Source organism: Onychomys torridus, chromosome 4, assembly GCF_903995425.1.
Source record: "Onychomys torridus chromosome 4, mOncTor1.1, whole genome shotgun sequence".
NCBI lineage: Eukaryota > Metazoa > Chordata > Mammalia > Rodentia > Cricetidae > Onychomys > Onychomys torridus.
The window spans coordinates 13443229-13466515 of NC_050446.1; the positions used below are offsets into that span (position 1 = coordinate 13443229).

At 50.8% G+C, this 23287-nt stretch overlaps 1 protein-coding gene across 1 annotated transcript in view; it reads left to right on the plus strand.

Annotated features, from left to right (window-relative positions):
- The window catches only part of Ccdc187 (coiled-coil domain containing 187), a 51580-nt gene that overhangs the window by 17732 nt on the left and 10561 nt on the right, over positions 1-23287 (plus strand). The window contains exons 7-17 of the mRNA XM_036183521.1: positions 330-424; positions 6212-6768; positions 7012-7195; positions 10350-10462; positions 15555-15652; positions 15907-16020; positions 16483-16607; positions 16723-16796; positions 21149-21261; positions 21734-21927; positions 22748-22835. Coding sequence (XP_036039414.1) covers positions 330-424; positions 6212-6768; positions 7012-7195; positions 10350-10462; positions 15555-15652; positions 15907-16020; positions 16483-16607; positions 16723-16796; positions 21149-21261; positions 21734-21927; positions 22748-22835 — 1755 coding nt within the window. The remainder of the gene's footprint in view (positions 1-329; positions 425-6211; positions 6769-7011; positions 7196-10349; positions 10463-15554; positions 15653-15906; positions 16021-16482; positions 16608-16722; positions 16797-21148; positions 21262-21733; positions 21928-22747; positions 22836-23287) is intronic.

The following is a 23287-nucleotide window of genomic DNA, read 5'->3' on the forward strand; positions in this document are numbered from 1 at the left end:
GCATTGGCTCTTGGCAGCTTGCAGGCATTTACCTGAAACAGAGCCCATGCCAGGGAGAAGAGGTTAGGTATGGGGCATCTTGTTCCTGGCTGGGGTGGTGGCAATGTTGGGGAATATTTCTAGCTGACCTTGGTTCCTGTTTGGTTGTTTGGGGGAGTTCCTGCACACTGTCTCCATAGGTAGATGAGGCTGGAGGGACCTATTTGCCTCTTCACCCCTAATTCTTTGAAATGCTCTGAGAGCCTGGGCTGAAGTCCTAGGTAGGGGCTGGAGCCCAAACTCTGAACTGAAATGAGGCTCTGGGTCTTAATGTGTCCTCTCTGCTTTAGGGTCTGGAAGCCCCTGGGAGTCTGGGGTCACCACTGAGGAAGTGGAGCAAGGTGACATCTGGCATGCTGCTTGGGGACCAAGAGGCTCCAGACAGGTGGGTGGGGAGGGCAGGAATGCTCTTCCTGGGCACAAATACAGGGATCTCAGAGTGGAGCAGTGGGAGGTGGAGGATGAACTCTGGGGTGCTCTGGACATGTGTGGCTCCTTGGGGACTTTCCTTCTACTGGCCATGGCAACCCCAGTGCTTTATAGAGCAGAGACACTACTGTGTTTTGCTGAGGTGAGAAAGTCACTGTGAATATAAACGACCCATTTGTGTACATGTGTGTGCAGGCATGTAAATGTACTTTGTGTGTATACAGTTTCACATGTTTATGTGTGTATGTGTGTGTATAGGCCAAAGGTTGACCTCAGATATTGGTTCTCAGGGGATATCCACCTTTGGTATTTGAGACAGGGTCTGGTACCTGTGTCTTGCTGATTAGGGTAGGCTGGTCGGCCAGTGAGCTCCAGGAATTCTTCTGCCTCTGCCTTTCTAGCATTGGGATAATAATCAATGTACCACTATATCTGGATTTTTTTTTTTAAAAAATGTGGATTCTGAGAGCTTAAATCCATGCTTATATGGTAGACATATTACTGACTAAGCTCTCTCTCCAGAACAACCTTTTGTTTGTTTGTTTTTCAAGATAGGTTTTCTCTGTGTAAAAGCTCTGATTGTCCGGACCAGACTGGCCTTGAACTTACAGAGATCTGCCTCACTCTGCCTCCTAAGTGCTGGAACCTTTTTTTTTTTTTTTTCCGTTTTTTTTAATTCATTTTTTAAAAAATGTGCATTGGTGTTTTGCCCACATGTATATGTGTGTGAGGATGTTGGATCCTAGAACTGGAGTTACAGACAGTTGTGAGCTGCCATGTGGGTGCTGGGAATGGAACCCAGGTCCTTTGGAAGAGCAGCCAGTGCTCTTAACTACTGAGCCATCTCTCCAGCCCACCTTTTTTTTTTTTTTTAATGCTTATTTCTTCTTCTTTCCTTCCTTCTTCCTTCCTTCCTTTCTTTTTTTCCCCCCCAAGATAGGGTTTCCCTGGTTGTCCTGAAACTTCTTCCTCTGTAGACCAGGCTGGCCTCTAACTCACAGAGATCCACCTGCCTCTGCCTCTGAGTGTTGGCCAGAAGAACCTATTTTTAATATATAAATGTATTTAGCTATTACTGTGTGTATGGAGGTGGGGAGCATGCCATATAGCATGCCTGTGGAGGTCAGAGGTTAACTTGGTGGAGGTGGCTCTCTCCTGCCACCTTCACAGGTTTCCAAGGATTGAACGCAGGCTGCCAGGCTTATGTGGCAGGAGCCTTTACCCACTGAGGTATACTGCCTGCTCCCTCCTGCCCTGTTTTAAATGCACAGGATGGGAGCACAGGATGGGAGCACAGGATGGGAGCATGGTGGTGTGCAAATGTCCCCTCTGCCTCGGCATCCCTGAGCCCTACTCCCCCCCATTCCACCCATTCTCTCCCCACCCCCGCCCCTGCTCCCCTCACCCCACTCCTACTCCACTCACCCCACTCATACTCCCCTCACCTCACCCCACTCCACTCACCCCACTCATACTCTCTCCACCCCTGCCCCTCCTCCTCTCACCTCACCCCTCCTCCCCTCCCCTCCCCCTCCTCTCTCACCCCCCAATCCCCTTACCCCAGCCCTCAGAAGGCAGCTTTTGACACTTCCTGTCAGTGGTATCCTGAGATGGGGTGTCCTTCCCTTGCTCCCTGTTGGAAAGCTGTAAACAAGGCTTCTCCTTTTGTGACCTGCCAGAACACCAGGGTCTCTCCACCTTTCCTTTATCCATTGCTTGTGGACTCAGGTGGTTCCCACTTTCAACTACTCAAAACGACCATGACACAATGACGCTACTGGGGTCATGGGTGTGCATGCATTCCTTTGAACTTCTGCCTTTATTTCTCCTGAGGATAGCCCTGGGCTTTGTGCCGTACAACAGTCTAGAACAGCACAACCCTAGATTCTGAAATCCCCAAAGGAAAACAAATGTCTAACATTGAAAAGTACAGCCATGAAAGATTTAAATTCTGGAGACACACAAAAAATTAAAAATTTTAAGAGACATACTGACATTTCAAAGGGAGATTTACCTGAGAGACAGAAACATATAACAGAACACCTCAGAGGCCACTATATACATAAAATGGAGAAGCAGGACATAAGTACCTGTGTCCGCGTTACCTGGGGCCTTCACGGTGACTTCATGGCAGTTCTGAGCAGACAGATCACTCTTGGTAGGAGATGGCACCATCTCTTCCGTCGGGTACCCAGCTGTCCTCCAAGGAGAGATGCCACCCAAAGAGAGGGTTCCAACAATTTAATCTTTGACCAAAGCAGGCATCTGGAAAGGACATGTCACGGGGCCAAGGGGGCTTCGGTGTTTCCTGGGTGCACATTTCGTGCAACCAAAGTCAGTGTGTGAGAGTGCTCTTTCCCAAGCCACACTGGCCAAAGTGCCAAGAAATGATTAATTAGAACTCTCTAGAAGTCTTTACGGGATTTACACCTCCAGCCCTGTGAGATGTGAAGATGAAGTACAAATGAAAGACACCACTGACAAGTCAAATGTGGGGAAAGAACCAAAAAATAGACTAAAAGCAAAATCCAAAGGGGTTGTGACTGAGGACTGAGGCCACGGATGGACGGACTGTGGACAGTGCATACAGACCATATCTGAGAGATGGTCCCATCCTGTCCTTGGACTGTGTTTGGAAGTCTTGAGTCATGGTGGGAAGCTGCTGCTTTTCTGTTAGGGCCTCACTTCTTGGAGCCCATGCTCCCATTCACTTCCTCTGAGGGTCTCCCAATACTGGTCTTTGGAGAACCCCTTGCAGGCACAAACATGTCCCCAGGATTCTAGGCATTCTTCAGGATGCAGGAGCCAAGGCCATACAGAGAGGTGGATCCTAGCCACAATGCCCAGCTTGCCACCCTCTCATGCAGGCTTTTACCCCCTGGGAACTGAGGATTTTAGGGCATGAGCTTCCGGGGTTTGGATTTCAACATTCAGAATTTTAATATTTCAGGATCAGGATTTTAGACTTGGAGGAATTTACTCTTTCAGGATTTCAACATTTGGGGTTATGATTGACACCGAATTCCTGGGAGAGGATTTCACCTGAGTGTCTAGCTCCTAATCCATTACCTCCTGTCCCAAGTGCCCCACATGCACCCATCACAGCAGGCTGGGAACCCAGAGGCCCACTCCAGGGGCATCTGTGGGGTTTGTGTTCACTGTGTTTCTCTGTGGGGTTCTTTGAGGAACTTGCAAGCTGTTGCCACAGAGGCTTCAGCACTTTCCACCTCCACCAGCAATGTGTGGGAACTGATTCCTCCCTTCCTGCCTTCCTCCTTCCCTCCCCGCTTCTCTCCCTCCACCCCATCCCTGCCCCCTCACCACCAAAACAAGAAAGCTCTCCCCCTCCTCCACCTCGGGATCTTGCCAGCCACTCCCTGGCCTGGCTTCATTCTGGCCACCTACTAAGGTACTCATGGCCAACACAGGAAGGGGAGGAGGAGGAGGAGGGGAAGGAGGAGGAGGAGGGGGGGGGGAGGAGGAGGAGGCACAAGTGATTGGCAGCTTCTTGTGCCAATTAGGAGGTTTCTTCCAGAAACATCCTGCCCTAGGCGCACTAGGGACGTTGCAGGTATGTTTTTGGCTTTAGTGTTGGGAGGAACTTGGAGCTGACCTCCTTGGTGCCTGCTCCTACCCCTCTGTATTTACCTTTAGTCAGATGGATGGACACTCCTCCTCTTCTTCCTCCTCCTCTTGACTCCTCTCCCCAACACCCTCCTTTCTTCTGACTCCCTTTCCCTGGCTGTATCCCGAGATAACATGTCTGCAGGGCAGCCTAGATGCCTGTATCTGTGAACTTCTAAAGTAGTCTCTAGCTCCAAAGAGAGGACTCAGGTCCAAGCAGTTACCACACCCATGGATAGCCTTCAGCAGCCTGCATGGCTCCCCCAGCTTCCTACAGCATTAGAGAGGGTGTCCCCATCACCGCCTCCCTTTACTGCATCCTGGCCCTTTTTCAGTCCCACTTTTTAAAACTGTGCTAAAATATACATAGCATAACATTTACAACGATAACCATTTTTTTTTAAATCCTCAATCCATCTGGATTTTGTTTTAAGTTTATCCTTAACTGATACATAAAAACATAAAAATTGTACATATGGACGAATGGGGTACATGTGGTATTTTGATACATGCACACATTGCGTGATATTTAAATTAGGTTAAATGCATTCATCTCCAAACATTTATCATTTCTGTATGATAAAACACATTCACCATCCTTTCTTATAAACTTTCGGTGTTTTACAGTATGTTATTATTTAGGGCATTAGAATAACTTCAACGATAGCCCAGTTGATCGGCTTCTTCCCGCTGGCGTCTCACGGCCCTCCTCTTGTCTTCTGTGTTGGGAATTGAACCCTGAGCTTTACACCTGCTAGGCAAGCCTTCTACCACTGAGCGACACCCTGGCTTTTGTTTATGTATTTGCCTAGGGCAGGGACTTACTATGCCCTGGCTGGCCTCAAACTCACAAAGACCCACCTGCCTTGGTCTCCTGTGTGCTGGAATTAAAGCTATTTACCCCCTCCCAGCCTTTAAAACAAAACAACAAACAAGCCAAAGCAGTCTTTTATTTTGAGACAGGGTCTTGTTAAGTTGCCGCAGGCATTGAACTTAGGATCTTCCTGCCTCAGGCTCCTAAGAAACTGGCTTTTTGTTTGTTTGTTTTCAGGCCTGTGTTACCACCTAACTTCTTTTTTTGTTTGTTTTGATTAGCTTTTTTCTTTTATTATTGTTATTTGTTTTTGGAGACAGGGTCTCATTGTGTAGATCTGGCTGGCCTAGAACACATAGAGATACTCCAGCCTCCGCTTCCCAAATGCTGGGAAGGACTAAGGGCATGCAACATCACAGCAGCATTTGTTCTACTTTTTAGGTGAGGGTCTCACTGTGCAGTTTTAAATTCACAGTCCTCCTACTTGAGGCTCTGGGAGTGCTGAGGTTGCAGACATACACCACCAGGCCTGGCTTAATGTTTTGAGGTGCACAGCCAAAAAGCAGTGCACATCAATTTGTATTACTCTGCAGTCATCACCACCGTCCATCCTCGGAACGTTCTCCTCTTTCCAAATGGATCCTCTGTCCCCTTAACACCAACCCTGAAGCCCCTGACAGTCCCTGGCACCCACTGTCTCTCTGGAGCTGATGGCCTAGGTGAACTCAGAGATGTGGAATCCTGTCAGACCTGGCCCTATTGTGACCGATGTCCTTCAGCTTGATGTCTCTGAGGCTCATCCCTGGTGTAGCAGGGACCATTCTCTCTTCTTACCTAAAGTGAGAAGCATCTCATTGTGTGGATGGGCATTGTGTTGCCGATCCATCATCTGTCCTTGGACCTTGTTTGTTTGTTGTTTTGCCTTGTCTGTTGGGAGCATTGCCGCTGTGGGCACGGTGTGCAGACGTCTGCTCGCACCCGCCTCTGATACTTTTACCCAGAAGTAGACACGCTGGCGATTGTGTTAATTTGGTGTTTGCTATGTGAAGACTCACCAAGCCATTTCCCAGGGACTGCGGCATCTGACATTCCTGCCAGCATGTGCCTATACCTCACCCACACCTGGTCCTGGTTCTGTTGAGCCACATGTGGTCTGATATGTGATGTCCTAGCCTTGACCTCTGGTCTGTGGTAAACCCTGACTCTGTCCCAGATGCTCCTTGCTTCACACACGCGCATTTTGCACACACAGTTCAACACCATGTTGCCCAGGCTGAGTGTCCAACCACTCTTCTCTCCCTGCAGCTTCTGTCTGTGTTTGAACAAACCATGGAACCGTGCTGACACCCAGGACATTGGATACCCCCCAGAAGGCGTGAGTGGTGTCCCTCTTCTACCCTCAACTGCTTCCTCCCCTGACCCCATGAAGCTCCAGGACCCACCCGGGGGGTTCTGCATCTACCTGGATCCCCAGGACACTGAGCATCTGGGCCCATCGGGCCTCCTGCACTTCCAGTACAAGCAGGCCCGGCTGCAGGCACTGGAGACCATGGCCGATGTCCTCAAGCAGCGTATCGACATCCTAACCACCAAGCTGCACAAGTCGACGACGTTCCCGGACACAGCTGGTGACCTGGCTCCGGACATGCTGCCCGTGGGCCTCAGCGCAGCACCTGCCGTCCCTAGTCTCAAAAGCTTAGTGTCTGATGGGAGCAGAGGAACTCCCCAGGACTGGGTGGACATGCAGGCCAAGCCCCTTCTCCCCAGCACCTACTTCCAGGATGGTGAGATGCTGCCATGGAGTCCCAGCTGGGAGCCGCAGAGCTTGAACCTGGGGGCCCATGTTGAGAACCAGCTCCAAGGTGGGACTGGGCAGTGGGTGTCATGCCTGTTGGGTGATCCTTGGGCTGGGAGCAACAGGGCCCCACATTTCCTGTCTGGAATTGCCCAGACAATAACTGATGCTCCCTGAGTGATACATAGCACAGGCCATGGTTGTCTCATCCCATGTTGGGGGAAGGGTGAGGTTCTTCCCAAAGCCTGCTGCCTATCTGCCCTGCCTTCCCAAGGGGCAAGAAGGCCAGCGAGGCTTCCATGCTCTGCAGGTCCTGTATCCAGCACCCCTGCCTCAGTGTCTCAGGTCATCCCTCACACTCAGCCTTGCTCGGCTGGCTCATCAAGTCATGGGGCCCTTTCCAAAGGTGTTATAGAGGAGAAACACCGGGAGCTAGAGAAGAAGCTGCAGAGAGAGATGGCTACCCTCCAGACCCTCAGCGCCTGCATGAGGAGGTGAGTCGGGTTTGCTGTGCTGTGGCTCTGCCTCTCACATCCCCTGCCAGGGGTCCTCGTTTTAGCCCAGGGCCCACAGCCGGGAGTCTGGGTGCATCGGGCTGGGCAGAAAGTGACACAGGTTGTGTCTCTGAGGACTTTGACACGGGGTTCATTAGTCTGTCTGGGTTCACTGTCCCAGGAGTTCTCAGCACTTGCCCCTGTCCCTTCTTCTGGCCTTTGTCCTCAGTCCTGCCTGGCCTCTGTCTTTTCCCAGTGCAGTCCACACAGGAGCTTATGATGTCCCTTCTGTAGTGTTTGTGACCCTCACACCCATCTCCTACTGTTTCCTCCCTGTGTGCACAAGGGCCCATTCTGCCCCCGCCACGCTCAGCCCTTAGCGGCATCCACTGGATCCAAGGTTGGGCATGGCCCAGGAGGCTTTTGTCCTGGGAACTCTGCACCTGACCCTCAGCAATTGCCCTCCAGAAAGCTAATGGCTTCCTTTGTCTGCAGCTGTGGTTTCTGTCCTTTCCAGAACTTGGAAGTATGTTTGGCCAACTCTCCTGAAAACTTCCTCTGCCTCCCAAAACATCCCCCTGCCTCACCTGCCTACTGTTCTCTCACCTGGGCCTTATCCAAGGCCGCTGCCAGCATGAGAAGCTATGTGGTCCCCAACACCCCCCCCCCCCACGCCTCCTCCTTCGCTATGCCATGTGCCACCCACCAGAGGGACCAACACCCGTCCTTCTCACTTGGCCATCCTTACACTGCAGCACCCTAGGCAGGGAACTCCAGCCTGTCCAGCCTCTCTGTGGAGTTCTGGTCAGAAAAGTGGACGAGGCTGGGAGGCCCCTGCTACAGGGGCTCAGCTGGCCCCGTGTCTGTGCTTGACAGAGTTTCACCAGAATAACCTCTGACCTCAGCTTGGTCCCCAGGCACAGGTTATCCTGCTAACCGCAGCCTGAGTTGTCTTCCACTTGGCAGCTGGTTAGTTGTCTTAGAGGATAGCCCCTCTCATACAAGAAGAGGTTGTGAATGGCCAGGGCTGAGAGCAGATGCCACATACTCAGAGCAGGGAGAACAGACTGTGAAGGAGGCCGTGGTTAAGATAGGTGTGGCATGGAAGCCAAAGTGTGGATGCTTCTCCACTTCTGGCCCAACCCTGAGGAGGGTGTTTATGACAAATCTCAGCACTGTTTACCTTGAAGCTCATACTTCCTCTCCTCCCCAGTAGAGGTTGTCAAGTGCACCCTCTACAGCAAAGGGCCATGTGATCCCCCCAACCCCTAACCCTGCTCCTCCTGGAGCTGGGACACCTCTTTCCAGATGCCTCACCTGACTCCTCACTAGGAAACCCACCCGTCCTCTAAGAACCTCTTGATGGAGTTGGTGTTTCCCGGATAAGGCCTGTGTTGTCATTGACTCATAATGGCCAGTAGGCGGCAGCATTGTGCTGAGATTTTCCTCAGCTAATGCGACAACTCCATGGACTGTTTGAGAATTTTTGGAGGCTTAATTTCAGTATCCCAGGTTCTTATAGGCAAGGTGACCCCCAAAGCCCCAGACTCAGGTGCATAAGGTCCTGGTGCTGACATTCCTGGCAAAGCTACAGGGGCTGTGGCTTCCTCTCCAGGGGTATCCAACTTGTTAGTCTCTGGGCCACTTTATCATCTATGTAGCTCACACTGAGAACCCCCATTAGAGTTCTTTAAATTCTGGAATACACTGTTTTTGTGTTGGATGCGTTCATAGCTCTCCTGGGGCTCATGTCGTCTGTGGGCTGAAGGTTGGACACACCTGAGCCATCTTCTCACTGTGTTCCTGCCCTAGATGAGCACACCCGTGTTGGTCACAGAGTTCTGCAGGACCAGTACAAACAAACCCAATAGCCAGGAAGACCAGAAGAGGCCGGAATCATTCTCAGCTTCTATTTCCCAGAAAGATGGGGGTTCTGGGAGAGCAGGGGGGAGGCTTGCTGTTCTCACTAGGTAGCAGGCCACAGCCAGGTGGCCCTGCCATTTAACTTTTGAGGATCAAAATCAGCCTTCTTGTTCCAGGCTTGTGGTTTTCCTTCTGTTTCCCTCAGGTGCACCATCTAGGGCCTGGACCTCCTATTGTGTGGGAGTCAACACTCAGGCTGAGTCTGGGCAGGACCCTCTCCTCAACCCCACAGCACTTGGTGATGGGGTGCCCAGCCTGTCACCATCTTCTCACAGTTCAGGACACTAGGGGTTCAAGCCAGCTGTCCATGGGACTTAGTCCCACTATCTTCACAGTTAACCCCACCCCATTGCTTCTGCTTTCTGGAAACTCTTTCTATGTCTATGTTCCCATAGTGCCTTGCAGCCTTAACGTATGTCCATATGTTCAGAAAGACCTTTACTCCAGGCAGTGGTTGGGTGACTGACCTGAAGGAGGCTTGAGAAAGAGACCTGCGGGCCCCGGGGGCTGCTGGACGCAGGCATGGGTGTCATATTTGGTGGTTCAGGTGGAGTCCGGGTCACTATGTGCCAGGGACAGATGGTGCCTTGGGGAGAAGGTAGAGTGAGCTGAGGCTGTGTTCACTGCCCACACCAGCTAATTTACATACTCATCCTCTGTACTTCAGCGCCTTCTAATCCCTGCAGCTGCTGCATACCCACCTGGACCAGGCAGCTTGCTGCCCACTGTGGCTGCTTTGACCTGGGTAAAGGTCAAAGCCTTACCCATCTGAGGGATGGCAGCTGCCTGGAGAGCAGGCAGAGTAGAGAGTCCTTAGTCATGACTATATACCAACTCCCCTGATGGCCCAGCTCTACCTCACAGGCACAGCTATAGCGCAGAGCCACAGTGCTAGTCATGAGGTGGGATTGTGAGGTGTCACCCCATCACACATAACCTTGTGGGTAGTGTCCTTATTGGCAACAGGGATGAACAGGGTAGCTACATTAGCACACTGGGCTGTGTTCCACCTGCAGAGCTGCTGGTGATAGAGCTAACATTGCACCCTGGCTAGGCTGCTACACACACACACACACACACACACACACACACACACACACTGTGATCATTCTTGGCTGATGGAGCCAGACCTTAACACAGGAGCAGAGATTCCTGCTGAGTTAGGGTTCTTGCACTCATCCTTTCCTGTCCTGATCCCGACTTCACTCATCGTATACCCATTGTCTTCTAGCTCACTTGGGCTGCCAGCTGCACCAGACCCCACCTGTGGCTCCCTTTGGCAGGAGGAGATACCAGAAGCCAAAAAGGCAGGCTTGGTAACGCCCTGGACCACCCAGAGCTGCGGTAAGGGCGAGCCTGCAGATTGGCCCTGGGCTGGCTGGTCGGGTGGCCAGGGGGGCCTCCCATGGGCCTCTTCCACTGCCTAGCTTGAGCTTGGTCTTGCAGGGTAGAGACCTTTTTCTATGTGGTTGGCAGCCACATGTCAGTATTAAAGTATTTTGAGGCTCTCCAGCCCCCACCGCCTACTCTGCTCCTATTGTGCCTGTCATGATGTACGCCATCGCTGGTCTCTAGAATAGTGACACCCCTGCAGCCCAGGAGTGTCACCCTTCTTTCCTTCCTTATGTCTGTCAGCCCAGGTTCTACCTTGTCTTTGGTACTTAAGTGTCCTTGTTCCTAGGTTTCAGCTAAGGAAACTCAGGGCGGAAGAGCTGGCACCTGGAAGGGGTATGAGGTATTCTCTTGCTGACCACAGAAGCCACAGAATCCCTGGGGGAGCCTGCCTGCCCTAAGGGTGCATCCTGCTAGTGGTCTGTAGGCTGCAGTGGGAGCGTTCCTGCCCAGCATGGCAAGGACATGGGTGCCAGGTTTGAACAAACCTGGAATTCTGTTCACTGTTTCATTACTATTTGCTTATTTCCCTCAGAAAACAGGTTTTGAGTATGGTAGTAAGATACCCTGTAAGCCCAGCACTTAGGAGGCCAAGGGAAGAGGATCACAAATGTAAGGCTAGCCTGGATAATACAGAGTTCCAGGCCAGCCTGGGATACATAGTGAGACCTACAAACAAATAACAACAAAGCACACACAAAAATAAACACACACACACACACACACACACACACACACACACACACACACAGGAAACAGTGCTGGGGATATAGCTCAAACATAAAGTGCTCGCCTAGCATGTATGAGGCTGTGGGTTCAATCCCCAATACTGCACAATGAAACCAAACCAAACAGCAACAACAAAAGTGATCATGCCTGGCTTTTAGAAACATTAAAAGTAAATGTGACCCTTAGCTCTGCCCAGATCCCTCAACCAGACAGAGTAGCCCCAGGGGATTGCAGGATAGGCATTATGGCCTGAGAAAGGTCCAGCTTTCCCTCCAGGGTAGATCCAGCAGAGTGGGTAGGGAATGTCCCAGACTGGGCTCAGAGCCATAGACATACCTGGTAGGTGTCAGTCAGCACTTATGTGTGAGCTGAGAAGTGTGTGTGTGGGGGGGGGTAGTGAGGGGCTATCAGTTCTACACCATGTGAGAACCAGCAGGTAGGGGCTCCTGGTCTCTGGCTCCAGGAGATTTCTCCCCTAGAATAAGATATCTGGGGGCTTCAGTCAAGAGCTGCCAACTCTCCTAGGTTCCCGGATGACCAAAAAACCTCAGTGGCCCATGGTCTTATTACTTGTTTTGAGTATGGTAGTAAGATACCCTGTAAGCCCAGCACTTAGGAGGCCACACTGACTGAGCATGACATCGTACCTGACATTGATCAGAGCTCAGCCTCAATCCCAGGAAAGCCTGCATTTTAGGGGTACCAGGAGACAGCAGGTGAGAATTCTGGGCCAAGAGGGGCAGGAAGTACATTTGTGGAGACCCTCGGCCCACAAAGGCCCTGGTTAATTTTTCAGTTACTTGCCTTGTTGTTGTGACAAAAATCCCTGACTAGAATTAAACCCAAGGAAGGAAAGGTTTTCAAAGGTGGAAAGCCAGGCGGCAGGAGCTGGAGGCAGCTGGTCACATAGCATCCACAGTCAGGAAGCAGAGATAATGGATGCTGGTGCTCGGTCCAGAACCTGAGCCCATGGGTGTTATGACTCACAGTCAAGTGGGTTTTCTCACCTCAGCTAACCTACTCTGGACAAACCCCACAGATTTGCTGAGAGGCTCGTCCCTGCCAAGTTGACAATATTAACATCACGTGGGTCTCCAACCTGTTTCTGAGAGCTATCTAACAGCCTGAACTTATGATGAGCAGGGGTGTGTGGGCTCACAGTTCAGAAAGTGGGAAGTTAAGAGCACTGACTGGGGCTCCTGCTACCCCCCCACACAGCAGAAGGCCACAGAGAGAGGCCCTCGCATTTGTGTTCATTTTTTTCTTTTGAAACAGGGGAGCCTTTATTTACCCCACTATGTATCCAAGGATAGCCTTTATTTACCCCTCTGTGTAGCCAAGGATAGCCTTTATTTAATCCACTATGTATCCAAGGGTAGCCTTTATTTAACCCACTATGTATCCAAGGATAGCCTTTATTTAATCCACTATGTATCCAAGGATGGCCTTTATTTAACCCATTATGTATCCAAGGATGGCCTTTATTTAACCCACTATGTATCCAAGGATGGCCTTTATTTAACCCACTATGTATCCAAGGATGGCCTTTATTTAACCCATTATGTATCCAAGGATGGCCTTTATTTAACCCATTATGTATCCAAGGATGGCCTTTATTTAACCCACTATGTAGCCAAGGATGACCTTGAACTTCTGGTTCACCTGCTTCTGTTCCCCAAGAGATGGGATTACAGGTATGTGCCATCAGACCCTGTTTATGAGGTACTGGAGATGGCACTGAGGGCAAACACCTAATGCACTACACTGACAAACCAGCCCTCCTTTATGACAAGTCCATGCCTGGCTTTAGTGGTAAGGCTCTCCCACTTTAGCGATAAGGCCTCACTGTTTAGAAGCCTTACCTCCTAACCCTGTTACCATGGCTACTAAATGTCTACATAAATTTGAGAAGGAGCATTTAACCAGAGGAAAGCCCTATCTCTCTACAGAGAGTGTACTCCAGTCAGTGAGATTCCCAGAATGCTCTGGGCTCTGCCCATCCTCTGTTGGGTTTATATGCTCTCCTCCTCCAGACTGACTAGGCAGGGTCTGCTGTTGTGTGGGAGTCGAGAGCAATTCCTGATCACGACAAGATGGCCATCTCCTCTAAGGGTCTGGCCCTCTCCTTACAAGGGGGGTACCCTGTCTGACCCCTCATCCTCGTTTGCCATTCCCTGAGCAGAATGTTGGTAGGTCTCAGGAACAGCAACAAGAGGGGGGCCCTCAATCCCAGCCATTAGTATATACAAGCAGCGTTGTCCAGTGGAACCTTCTGGACTTCAACACCTAGACACCCCTGCTTGGTGGGATGCTTGTTGATGAGGGATATTGTGGTATCTGTCAGACATGTGTGGCTGTCAAGACCTGGAACTGTGATGTAACATTTTTTGGTAGAGTGTGTGTGTGTGTGTGTGTGTGTGTGTGTGTGTGTGTGTGAGTGTGTACAGGCCAGAAGACATCCTCGGAGAATAATATTCCCCAGACACCCCCACCTTGTTTTTTGAGACAGAGTCTCTCACTGGCTGGAACTTGCCACGCAGGCTAGACTGGCTGTCTAGTGAGCCCAGGTTTTGCTATTCTCCATCTCTGAAACATTGGGATTACATGTGTGTGCCTCCCCTGGGGGCAGAGGAACCACAATCTAAGCACTCTTGTGCTTATCATCCTTCCTACCATCAACCGCTGTGGCTGCTAGGCCCTCATGAGGAATCTCACTGGGTCCCACAGTCCTGGCTTTAGGTGGTGCTGAATTCTGGGGGCTCCTAATTGTCTTTTGAGGGGAGTTAGGGATTAAGGCAGGGTCATTCTCTGCATGTGGTGATCTCAGCTGGGGGCCAACCTAGTTTTTTCTGGGTTACAGTTAAGTGCTCAGGGACATGTATCCTGTGACCTGCTGGGGTACCGACATGGCTGAGGAGACCAGGAGCTTCCTGTCAGATGCATGAATGAGAGGGTGGCAGAGTCCAGGCGCTTTAGTCTCCTCAAAGGCCTGGACATAGTAGTGGAGCCTTTTCTCCTGCAAATGAATGGGAGCCCAGTCAACCCAAGAGTTGTGCCCAATTGTAGGGGGTCCCACAAGAGTACTCGAGTGCTCAGTGTATGTCCTGTGGATGCACCCTGCTACTCCCTGGTCTTTTTCTGTCATTGGTAATGCCCAGGTACTGTGTGGCTATTCACAGGTTTTCATCTGCTCCTACTCCAAGAGGCTGAGCTTCTCTGCCCATGACATGCAGTCTGCCAGGAAAGATCATTCCCCTTGGGCAGAGGACTGGGATTCTGTCCAGAGCCCTCCCTGTACCATGACCGGCCAGTGACTGAGGGTTATCAAGGGCTATCAGGAAGGTCCTCTCATCCAGGCCAGAGGGTCCAAGCCAGTCATTCTCTGAGCCCTCCCTTAACAGCTAACTCTTAGCAGAAATGAGGCTGAGGATAAGGCAGAGGATGGGTCAGAAGGGAGACACAGCCAACCCCTAAACTCACTTCTTCCCCAGAGCTCCCCCTGGTGGAACCTTCACAGAGTAGGGCATGCCAACAGCATGCAGAGCCTTGGCCCTGGGGGTCCATCAGAAAGAAAAGAAGCCCCCCTCTGCCACTGTCAGGGGCTTTGTAATTTAAGGGGGTACCCCAGAATTCAAAAGAGCACCCTAGACTCACTTGTCTGTAGCACATACCCACCTGAGCAACATTGGCAACAACCGTGGCCTTCAGGCCCTGTAAAGCTATTGTAGGAGCCTCGCAGGGAAGCTGTTTCCCCCAGAGGCTCTGGTTGGCCAGTGGTTTGTTCAGGATCATTTAGAAAATGCAGGACGGCCTGGCAGTGGTGGCACACGCCTTTAATCCCAGCACTTGGGAGGCAGAGCCAGGAGGATCTCTGTGAGTTCGAGAGGCCAGTCTGGCTACCAAATGAGTTCCAGGAAAAAGGCACAAAACTACACAGAGAAACCCTGTCTCGAAAAACAAAACCAAACAAAAGTGCAGGACAGAGCTGAGACTGGAACCTGGGTCTGTCTGGTGTCTCCTGTCACCCATGCTAACTTGATTCTTGCTTCTGGAATGAATGGTGACCAGAGTGAGGAGGCACACTGAGTCTGAGGGAGGGAATACAGCCACATGGCAGCCATGCTCTCCTGAGGGGCTGCAGGGAAGGGGCCTTCTTGAAGTGCTGGACACTAGCATGGTCCTTGCGTCGTGGGTCTTCCCTCTCGGCCTCTGGCCTCAGTTTCCTTGCAGGCCAAGAAGCTGTGAGTGCTGAGGCTCAACCAGGAGAGAGGCTCAGCATACCTGCCACTCAGGTGCCCTCCTCCGTGGTCTGCAGGTCAGCAGGAGCCCAAGGGGCCACATTCTGGAGGCCTGCATGGAGGGCACCTGACCAATTTCCAGCTGAAATCTTTGAGCTTTCTCGAGTCACTGAAGGTATGTCCTGCTCCATGATACTAGGCCAGTGACAGCTGTGCCCCCTTTAGGCTTCTTCTGTTTGGAGGTTAGCTGTGAGCAGCCCCAGCCCCAGCCCCAGCCCCTCAACCTGGATAGGGAAGCCCTAGATAGAAAGAGTAGTCGGTTGCTAAAAGGGTCAGGCCCTGCCCAGGCATGGGATTTACCAGGGCGATCCTTATAGTCTGTTGCCAGCAAGACACAGGTGACCCCTGGGGTGTGGGTTCTCATGACAGCTGGACCAGCAGAAGCAGGACCAGGCACTGGCCCTTCTGCGGCAGCGGGCAGAGCAGGAGGTATGGGAGACGCAGATGGCACTGGATGAACTTCTCTTCAAACACCAGCTGAAGGTCAGTGGGCTGCCCTTTCTGAGGCTTTAACTGATGTGCTACCCCTGCCCAGTGTCCCTTCCACCCCACCCAGCCTGAGGTCCTTCTAAAGTGAGCACTACCCCATGGATATGGAAAGGCATCACCAGTCTAGAAGGGAGCATAAAGCCACATGAACTGGGGGCCATGGACTTATTTGAAGGGAGATTGGATTTTTTGGGCACTTATGTCCTGGGAACATCCACACTGGGGTGCCCATGGCTGGTTCCAGAGCTGGGTCATGGAGAGGGGTCTTTTCCTTCCAGTCTGTTAGATACTGAGCAGTGGGGTCTCTGTTGGAGCCCAGAGCTCCAATACCTGTGGTGTGTGTGTGATATACAAACCCTAGTATGTCTCTCTTGCCTGATCCTGGGATCCAGCCTGGCCTGGCTGGCTGTGAAACCTCCTCTCTCACTCTCTGCAACATCAACTCTTGCCTCACAGCAGCGGATGGAGAAACCCTCAGCCCAGCAAAAGCCAGAAAAGGCTACAAAGCTGGAACAGCAGCAGATGTGTGGTGGCCTAGAGCCAAGCACACTCTCTCTCAACACAGTGACAACCAGAGCCAGGTGAGACCAAGGCTGGGACCAGATGCCACCTCACAGGGTAGAAGAGGGCGGGCTTAAATTCAGGTTTCAGGTGCTGGCAATGACAGTGGCCTCTGGTGGTTTTGTGACCCTTCAGATCACCACCCTCCCCACATAGAGACAACACCGAGTCTTCCAAGCATGCTAAGGAAACAAGGGCAATTTCTGCAGGTGAGCGTCCTGTGTGACATGTGCTGGCAGGAAACGGGCACCAGTGGTAAAGATGGCATTGTAAAACCTCCCAGATGAGCTTTTAGCCTCAAGGAGCTAGTCACACCAGCCTACAGCTTCACCCCTAGCCTGACACGGCCACTTCTCTGGAAAGCTTGGCCCCTCTGTCCATTTCTGGTGGCCATAAACTACATAGACTTTTGTTGATCTCCACGCTCAGGCTTTTGCTGGGATAGGCCACGTGTTCTGTTGGGTGAAACATCCTGCGATGCGCGTTAGAGCAGTTGGTAACAGAATTGTTCACATCGACTCCGTGCTTGTGGGCTTTTCCCTCACATCTACTATTGTTGGGGTGGGGTGGGGACATGCTACCGAAATGTCAGATTGTGGGCTTGTCTCGTTCTCTGGGAAGTTCTACTAGAGCACATAATCAACATTCAGGGTTCTGATGAGCTCTTGATGAACAGGACACTTCTGCAGTGTTCTCTGCCCTACAGTCCACTTTGTATGTAAGTTTTAGTTTTGTGGGTTTTTTTTTTTATGGGGGGAGGGTTCTATGCTAGCATCTCACCTAGGGTCTCCTTGGCTGGCCTGGAACTCATCGGTAGCTGAAGATTGCCTTAACTTTCTGACCCTCCTGCCTCTGCCTCCCAAGTGCTGGGGTTATAAATAGGCATTGTTATACCTGGTTATGCTGTGGCTCCATTCACACTAGGCACGCACACTCCCCCCTGAACCACAGCTCCTGCCCTCCAAACCATGCATTGACATTTGTAGACCAGCTTTCCTGCGACTAGGAAAAAGGGCACCTCCCTCACCACACTCTTACTTTCTAGTGTGTCTTTGTATTTGAAGTGTGTTTCTTCTGGGCAATATAATTTCTTTTTTAATCCAGCCTCTGCCTTCTAATTGAGACGCTTAGCCTATTTACAGGGAGTGGGATTATCCTCAGAATTAGGTTTAAGTTGTTCACTTTGATATTCATTTTTCTTGATCCTTCTATCTTTTATTTTCTTTTCCCTCCCACTTTATCTGTTTCCTTTTGGAATTTTGGTTTGATTTGTTGATACAGGGTTTCACTTGGTAACCAAGACTGGCCTGGAGCTAAGTAGCCCAAGATGGCCTCTAACTCATAACAGGCATTCTAATTCAGGCTCCCAAATGCTGAGGTTATATGTGTACACCGTTTTTTTTAAGGTGTGTGTGTGTGTGTGTGTGTGAGTGAGTGTGTGTGTGTGTGAGTGTGAGTGTGTGTGTGAGTGTGTGCGAGTGTGTGTGTGTGAGTGTGTGTGTGTGAGTGTGTGTGTGAGTGTGTGTGTGAGTGTGTGTGTGAGTGTGTGTGTGTGTGTGTGAGTGTGTGTGTGTGTGTGAGTGTGTGTGTGTGTGTGTGTGTGTGTGTGTGTGTGTGTGTGTGTGTGTGTTGCAGAGGGCCTGGGTCAAACCCCAGGCTTCCTAAAGCCTTGACTGCCACTGAGCTGTACCCCATTCTTGGGAAGCGCAGCCCCACCCCTAGTGTCTTGCTTACTTTGCTCCGAGTGCAAGGCACCCACCCCCAGGTCCCTTTGTTGCTTTGTGGGCTCTGTATGTTCACTCTGCCTGCTTTTCTGTTTTTCATGCAATTTTGTAATGAGAGCCTCTGGTTTCCTTCATGTTCGTGTGCTGGGGGTTTGTTAAGATTCGGTGATCTGTGGGTTTATCACTTTAGATTTGGGAAACTTTCAGGTCTTATTTTTGCAAATACCTTTTCTTCTTCCTCTCTTTTTCTGCAGGAATTTCGATTATGATGCTGTGTATTCTTTCCTCAGCAAAGTCTAATCTGCCACTAATAATGCAGTGTTTCATTTGAGTGTTTTGAAGGTTCACTTCTGAAAATTCTATTCAGATCTTTTCTTCCATTCTCCATAGTTGTACTTACTCCTTTATTTATTTGTTATTTTATGTGTATGGACGTTTTGCCTACATGTATGTTGTGTACCACTTGTGTACATTACCTGGTATCTACAGAGGCCAAAAGAAGGCATCAGATCTCCTGGAACTGGACTTACAGACTGTTATGAGCTGCCATGTAGATTCTGGGAATCCAACCCAAGTCTTCTAGAAGAGCAGCCAGTGCTCTTAACCACTGAGCCATCCCTTCAGTAAAGAGTCCTTACCCTTTCAAACATATGAATACAATTATGAAAACTTATTTTCTTTTTAAATTGTTTTATATGTGTTTACTTATGGGGGGGCTGTAAACAGGGCCTGCATTTGGGAGTCAGATGACAGCAGCAGGACTGGGCTCCCTCTTCCCACCACATGGGTCCTGGGAATTGAATCAGATCCTCGGGCTGGGTGGTAACTTCTTTGATGACTTTAGTTGATGACTCCCTGCTGCTCTGCTTCCTGCTGGCTGTTGTGGACTTGACCTTGGTGTAAGATACTCTTGTTTCTATACACTTGATGGTTCAAAAGTAGTATTTTATTAATTCTTTGAAAATTTCAAACTCTATTTTTGATCATATTCAAACCTGCTAAATCACTGAGATCCACCCCCACCCTAACCACCCAGCTCACTCTCACATTCTCACATTCTCTATCCCCCAACACACACACACACACACACACACACACACACACACACACACACACACTCGGAGTCTAATTTGTGCACCACCCCATGTGGAGCCTTCCCTGGAGCTTGTGAACCTACCATGGCCACACCTTTAACGAAAACCAATTCTTCCATTCCCAGCAGCTATTACATGCCCATGTCAACTCGGCTAGTGATTAGACTCCCTGCCCACCTCCCCCACCTTCACACGAGAATTCTGTCTGGCCTGAGCTTGCACAGATCTTGTGCATGCCGTATCAACTGCTGTGAGTTCATTTGTGCAGCTGCCTTGTTGTATCCAGGAAACACTGATCCCTTGTAGTGATCTACCCCTGGCTCTTAGCATCATTCTGTTCCTTTCACAATCCCTCTGTGCCTGGAGGGGAGGGGTGTGATATCGCCACTCCATTTAGAGCTAAGCACTCTATATACACATTTGGTTTTTTGAGACAGGGTTTCTCTGTGTAGTTTTGGAGCCTGTCCTGGATCTCACTCTATAGAACAGGCTGTCCTGGAACTCACAGAGATTGGCCTGGCTCTGCCTCCCGAGTGCTGGGATTAAAGGCGTGCACCACCACCGCCACCAGCTAGATACACATTCTTAAATTTTGGCCTCAGGAGTAGTTGCCGACTTAATCTAATCCTTTTGGGTCTTGTTTCTGTAACTGGCCAGTTGGATCCAGATCACTACTAAGACTGGAGCTGATGAAAACTCCCAAACCATGCAGGATGGTGTGTCCGTGTACTGCCCAGTGATCCACGAGCCACAAGGCACATAACCCTCAGCCTCCTTCAGGATGCTTTTTAACCTGCACTGATCCAGTCTGTTCTCACTTGACAGTCAGAGATGTTGAGTATTAGAAGCATAGAGTCATGGGGTTCTCTTTGTGGTGTCCTCTCTAATATACCATCCCATCAACCCTAGTTGTCTGTCTCCCCAGACTCAGTTCTGTCTCCTCTCCTGGGGGTCTGTTCTATCTCTGCTGGAGCCTAGCTCTCTTGGGAGGTTGTTGTCATTGGCCTTACCTCCTTTGGTTCTGTCTGTGAGCACTGTTCTGGGCTGTTGGCATCAAGTCTCTCAAAAATGCTCTTTTCTATATGTGAGAATGTATGTAAATACGTCTGTATAAAACACACATTTTCAGATACGATGGTGAGTCTAGTTCCTTTTGTCCTTTCTTGGTACGATGTCAAAAACATCCTTCAATTATTTTTAAGTAAAAATCCTTTTGGGGCCAGGCATGGTGGTGTATGCCTTTAATCCCAGCACTCCGGAGGCAGATCTTTTTTGAGTTCAAGGCCAGCCTTGAACAAATCGAGTTCCAGGACAGCCAGGGCTGTTATATAGAGAAATCCTGTCTTGGGGAGAGAAAAAACCTACTCTATGAAACCCACCATATCAGGGTGGTGGACAGGAGTCAGCAGCAAGAGAGCTGGGTTAGCAGGGAGTCTGGACTCTGCAGTGTTTTTGTCCTGCGTGGTGCCAGACTCAGGACATCCTTCGCCCTATAGCCTCAGTGTCTCCTCCTTTGAAAGCAAGGGCTGTTGTTCTGAGTACCTTGTGTTTGGTCTGGTTCTGTGTGCAACTGTGGGTCCCATTTCAGAACGTCAGTTCAGGGAACAAGAGTTCCAGCATTGCCTTGGGATCTGGTGTGAAGCTGTATGTCAGAGGTCAAGTGTGAGCCTTTCCTGGCTCAGACATCATTTGTGAGGCCCTCCTGCAAGAAAGGCTCTGAGCACATGTCACTGGTTCCCTCAGGACTCAACCACGGCCTGCTTTCTCTCTCGGAGTCGGGACCGGTGCAGCAGGACCCAGCTCCCTCCCAGGGGGCTCTAGCCAAGTTCTGCCTTTCAGATAGACCCACCTACAAGGTATAAAGAGTGGGGCACAATTTTAAGGCTACATGATACTGGTGGTGGGTAGTGGGTCCCCACTGGGAGGGTCACCCAGTCATCCCATTGTCCATCCTTGCAGCTGGTTGCTTCCCTAGCTGTTCCTTCTAGACTGGGTGATAGCTGAGGGCCTGCATGACAGCAGGGTGCTTTGGGCAGGGCTATGCACAGCCCAGCCTGCCTTGCTAAAACTCTGCAGAGGATAAACAAGTGTCCTGCCTAGCTTGGGGTGGGTGTGAGTCCAGGATGATGAGGACCCTGTCTCCCCTCTGGGAGCCTACAGTCAGGAAGGGGTGCTTTGCCAAGAAGGGCACACCAGGAGGGAGATAAACTGGTGGGCATTTGGGGGGGACTTTGTAGAGTCTGTGGCATCTTCCTGAGAGCTGGGACTGCTCCCAGCCCCTGAGAAGATCCAGTAGTGACAAGACGAGGTTGCTCTTCCTCTCTGCAGTGGAGCACAGGGAGACCAGAGCCAGGAACAGAAAAGTCCAGAACCTTCCACCGCTTCACTATTGCAATGCTGGAGCAGAGTCTGAGAGATGAAGAGCTGCGTGCGCAGCACCAGGCTGCAGTGCTGCGACTGCGTGAGTTGGTGCTGCAGGAAAAAGCCCGAACGGAGCTGACCTGCCTGGAGCATCAGATAGGGTGAGCTCATGTTTGGGGCTGGCTCTGCTCCACCCCTGTCGGCACACTCCCACCCACCCGCCACACCGGGACACAGATGGAGAAAGATGGCTGCAGTGATCCAGGCAGCGAGGGGTGTTTGTAGAAATTTAGGTAAGATAGTCAAGGTCTGAAACAAAACTAAAACAGGAGAAAAGTCATTGTCCCTGTCTTTGTGATGTCTGCAGTATTTCCAGTGTGTCCAATAAGCTGGGGGCTTAAGCTTCACATGCTGCTGCATGCAAGGAAGCCTCACATCACCACATAACCACCAACAGGTGGGCAGTGCAGATCATCAGTGTTCTCTTGGCCTGTCCCCAATTACAGGTCTCTAATGCATGGCCAACTTGTTGCTATGACAAACACTGAGAAACTGTTTCCTTAGAGTGAATTTTTAGACATAGGACTTCCATATAAGTAAGACTCATCCAGAAAACTCTAGGCCTTGCTGCGGCTGGCCTCCAATGGTTCCTCTATTCACAGCCTGATATCACCCTGGGCATGACATGCTGGGGGTGGATTAGTCCTTGGTGTCAGTAGAGAACCCTTTGCCTGGATGTGGTCTGCAGGTGGGAGACTCTGTCCTCTCAGGCCTTCATGCCCTGGACCATGAAACAATCATAAACATGGTGGGAGCGAAGAGTGGCAGCCCAGGCTGAGGCCCTGGGGCCCCCAGACTCTGCTCTGTGAGGGGATGTCTAGGTGAACCTGGCTGCCGGAACTGTCCTGGTCCTACTTTGTGGATCTCCCTTTCTCTCTGAACAGACTCTCAGGACTGCCTGTGGCTTTTCCCCTTTCCTAGGTGTCTGGGGATTGTAGGGCGTGAAGCATCACAGACCACTCTGAGGGAAAAGCAACAACAAGCTCTCAGCAGGCTTGAGAAGGAACGGGTAGGTGTGGGCAAGGAACGGCCACCCAGAAGCAGGCCTGCAGCCCTCCCATTGGGGGGACCAGAATACCCCTATGCCACAGAACATCCTTGAGCTCTTGCCACCCTCCCGTGATGCTCAGAACTGTATGGTACCTGGAAGAGCCTATGGTCAGAGGACTGCAAATCTAGGACGGCACATGGCCCTACAACCCTGGTTCTAAACCAAGCTTAGCCTTCTGCTAACTGTGGCCTGCAACAAGTAGCTTAGCCTCTGGGAGTTCAAGTCCCCGCTGAACAGCAGTGCTGTTTCCTAGGTCTTGGGAGGCTTTTATAATAAAGGAGTGTCACAGAGGCAAGGCAGTGGCCAACACTGAGGGGGGTGGGGAGGACAGGACAAGCTGTACCAGCTCCATGTGGAAGTCATTTGGTGCATAAGCTTCCCTCCTGCCTCCAGCTGGTGCCTCCTGACCA